General features: G+C 45.0%; 1 protein-coding gene across 2 annotated transcripts in view; it reads left to right on the top strand.

The window, feature by feature from the left end:
• Positions 1 to 3,372, top strand: part of PGM2L1 (phosphoglucomutase 2 like 1) — a 109,686-nt gene that overhangs the window by 47,629 nt on the left and 58,685 nt on the right. Inside the window, exon 1 of one of the 2 annotated variants that reach the window (XM_019649376.1) lies at positions 2,464 to 3,048. The exons of the other annotated variant lie outside the window; for it this stretch is intronic. Coding sequence (XP_019504921.1) covers positions 2,938 to 3,048 — 111 coding nt within the window. The 5' untranslated portion in view covers positions 2,464 to 2,937. Of the gene's footprint in view, positions 1 to 2,463; positions 3,049 to 3,372 lie in introns of those variants that run through there. 2 annotated transcript variants of the gene reach the window in all.

Raw genomic sequence — 3,372 nt, 5'->3', positions numbered from 1 at the left:
TTATATATTTATGCATGTGTGTATATACACAGCATTTTTCTGAACCATTTGAGAATAAGTTATATATATCTCATTTGAGAATAAGTTATATACATATATGTAATATATATATATATATAATATATACCTATAATATTAGGTATATTAAAACCAAGAGCAATATTATCTTTCACAATTATAGTGTCAGATTTAGCAAATAAAAATACAGGACACTCTGAGCAAATTCCAACAGAAATTAAAGCTTCTGGAGCTTTCCCTGACTAGAACTATTATACTCCCTCTTCCGGACAGACTTAAAAACTGTTCTTGGATTTGATAAATTCTGGGTCTCCTTGTTTACCCCTCAATTCCTAAGTCATAAGCTGAAGACTCTGGGCAAGCTTTCTGATAACCAGTTTGTGTCATGATCTTGCTGATAAAAGGGAGGGCTGATTGGCTCTGGTATTGAATTAACACTTGTATTTCTCCTGTCTTTTATACTTACACTATATAATTCCATCTCTTGAAAGTTACATTATTTAGTAGTGTTTCTCAGAATTGAATTAAATTGAATAAGAATTGTCTTACAAAAACCACTGCTTATCAAATTTCATATGCATATAAATCATCATTTGATCTTGTTAAAATGTAGATTTTGACTCAGAATCTAAGAAATTTTGTATTTCCTAATAAGCTCCCTGAGGACATGAATACACTGGTCCTATCACACTTTGAGTAGCAAGATTATGGCCCTCTATGTCACAATAGATGTTTGTCAAATCCCAATTCCGATGTACTGATTTAATCTCTGGGGCAGTGTCCAGGAATATACGTTTTAAACAAATTCCTAGGGAGATTTGAGAACCAATGGTATATCAGTTTAAAATGCCCTCTATCTTTTTCTCTACTTATTAATTTTTGCTTCTCAAAGACCGGGCTGGTTCCTCCTGCAGCTTGCTGCTTTTAATAACCACCTCAGGCTCTGAATTCTTTAACAGTTATCTGCAGCAAGCATTTGCCGTTTATCATGAGCTACCTTTTCTTGCATAGATCACGACACCCTAGATAGATTTTATTTTTTTGAAATGGATAATTGTTATATACGCCCTTGTAGCCTCAGGTCCTAGCATAATGCTTAGCACAGAGTAAATGTTCAATTAATGCTTGTCATGGACAATAATAGAGATGATGGTGAACAATGAATTTTTCTCCAGGACACATAATTGTTTCCCAGGCCTTACGTGATTAAAAGAACCTACTGACTCCATTAAAGGAAACACCCAATTGCTTAGCAAAAACTGTAACTACAAACTATGGTATGTAATTTTTCAGAAGTTGGCACTACGATCCATTTGCACCTTGGTAGTTTGGATTTTATTATGGCCAATGGCACTTCGAAGGAAAGAAAGTAATACTTTGAATTTATTATGTCTTTTATCTGTGAACCTCAAAGCACTCTAAAGCCATTTATTAGGTTACTGTAGCCATCGTGTGAATATCATTACGCCCTTCTTGCAAAAAAAAAGCTGACTAGGGAAAGAGTTGTAAGATACTGGTCAAAATCATAGTCATTGTAAAGAGACCAAGCCAGGAAACTCGGGAGCAAATGAGTGACAGGTAAGCACTTCTCAGCTTCTCCCAGACCTCAAGTGACTTGAAAGGTGAACATTCCATAGAAGAGAGGAGGCCAAAATTAAAAAAAAATTAAACTATCTCAATAATCTTTCTTCTTTGTCTGTATTCCAATCGTTATTGCTCTTTGTACCTTTTATTGTTATCTGTGGTTAAATACCGACCCATCTTTCCTCCTTCACAACTTCCTCTTTTTCAGTCATCTTGTTCTATCTCTTAGTCCACTGTAGCAGCAGAGCGAAAAGAACTGCCAGCTGAGGAGCTCTGAAACCAGGTTAGAAGCCTGATTCCATCACTTACGAACTTCGCCTCTGAAAAAGTCGGTTCACTCTCAGAGGCAGTTTACTCTTTGTGTGTAAAATGGGAATGGATCTCGCCCACCTACCTCACAGGAGGATTGAAGCGATAGAACGCGATTCGTAAACTGTAAAGCACTAAGTGGATACAAGTTGTCACCTTACAGAATAAGTCCATGTTTCGTTTAATTTAAGCCCAGGACCACAAGACGCAGAGTAACTAACAGGTACAGGGCGTGTTCGTAGGGAACAGCCTTAGGCGAGATCTTTTTCCTTGGAGGAAAAGGAGGGTGCAGAGCTGCTGGGAGTCGTAGTCCTTGCGGCGGTCTCCGCAGACCTTGGGGGGAAAAAAGAACTACAGCTCCCGTAGGGCTGTGCGGGACAGCCCCCGCTCACCCTCCCGCCAGGCGCGTGCCCCAAGGCGAAAGTGGAGGGCGACTTGCTCGCGCGCTGCGAGTGCTGAGGTGGGGGGCTTATGGTGGAGGTCTCGAGAAAAAGAGACGTGTGGGAATGTGTGGGGATTGTAACAAGGATAAAAACCGTGGCAAAAGGCAAATTAAAAAAACCCAAAACAGCCGTGCCCCATTTCTTCCCCACCCTGGCAGATCCTAACTCCCGCAACCGCTGAGACGTCGGGAACACTCCCTACCTCGCGCTTCACGCCCTGGAGGCTTAAGTCAGAGAGGCGGAAAGGGGCGGAGCCAGCGGCGCGGGGGCGGGGCCTAAGGTGGTCAAGGCGGAGGCGGCGGCGGCAGAGGCCACGGCCACGACCCAGACATCTGGGACTGTTGTTCTCTCGCTGTGGGACCGCCTCAGTGTATTCCTCCAGAGAGAGACCAGGAGCTGGTCTGGTGGGGAGCGGGCGGCCGCATATTCCCTTTCTCCTGCTTCCGGCACACACATCCTGCGGTCGGTCTCTGATGCCCTTCAGTGAGGAAGGGGCATCGGGACCCTGGTGAGAGCACCTCAGGCCCTCCCAAATCGGTGTCTTCGTCGGCTCCCCAGGCTCGCACACCCCAGCCTGGCTGCCATGGCTGAAAACGCAGAAGGGGATTTGAACTCCAACCTGCTCCACGCCCCCTACCACACCGGGGACCCTCAGCTAGACACGGCCATCGGGCAGTGGCTCCGCTGGGATAAGGTGGGTACCTGGTCAGCTCCGCATCCATCCCCTTCCGCATGCCCTCCCACACACAGTCCGCCCTTGCCCGTCCCCACCCGGTGCTCAGCAGGCTGCAGAGAAGATGGTTGAGGCCACCGGGCGGGAGCCATCGTAGCCGGGCGTTGCCCCCTACCTATGCTTGGGCTGCCTCCCTGGGGACCGTTTGAGATGAGCAGGGACGCCTTATAGTCGCTTCCTTTCGCAGTGCGCGAAATTGCAACCTCCCTCCCGACCCTCCTTTCACATGCATGTCATTTCTCTCTCAAAATAATAATAATAATAATAATAATAATAATAATAATA

The sequence above is a fragment of the Hipposideros armiger genome, unplaced genomic scaffold (assembly GCF_001890085.2).
Source record: "Hipposideros armiger isolate ML-2016 unplaced genomic scaffold, ASM189008v1 scaffold_132, whole genome shotgun sequence".
NCBI lineage: Eukaryota > Metazoa > Chordata > Mammalia > Chiroptera > Hipposideridae > Hipposideros > Hipposideros armiger.
The sequence above is the reverse complement of the archived record's forward strand: the minus strand, read 5'-3'. Positions and strand labels throughout refer to the sequence as shown.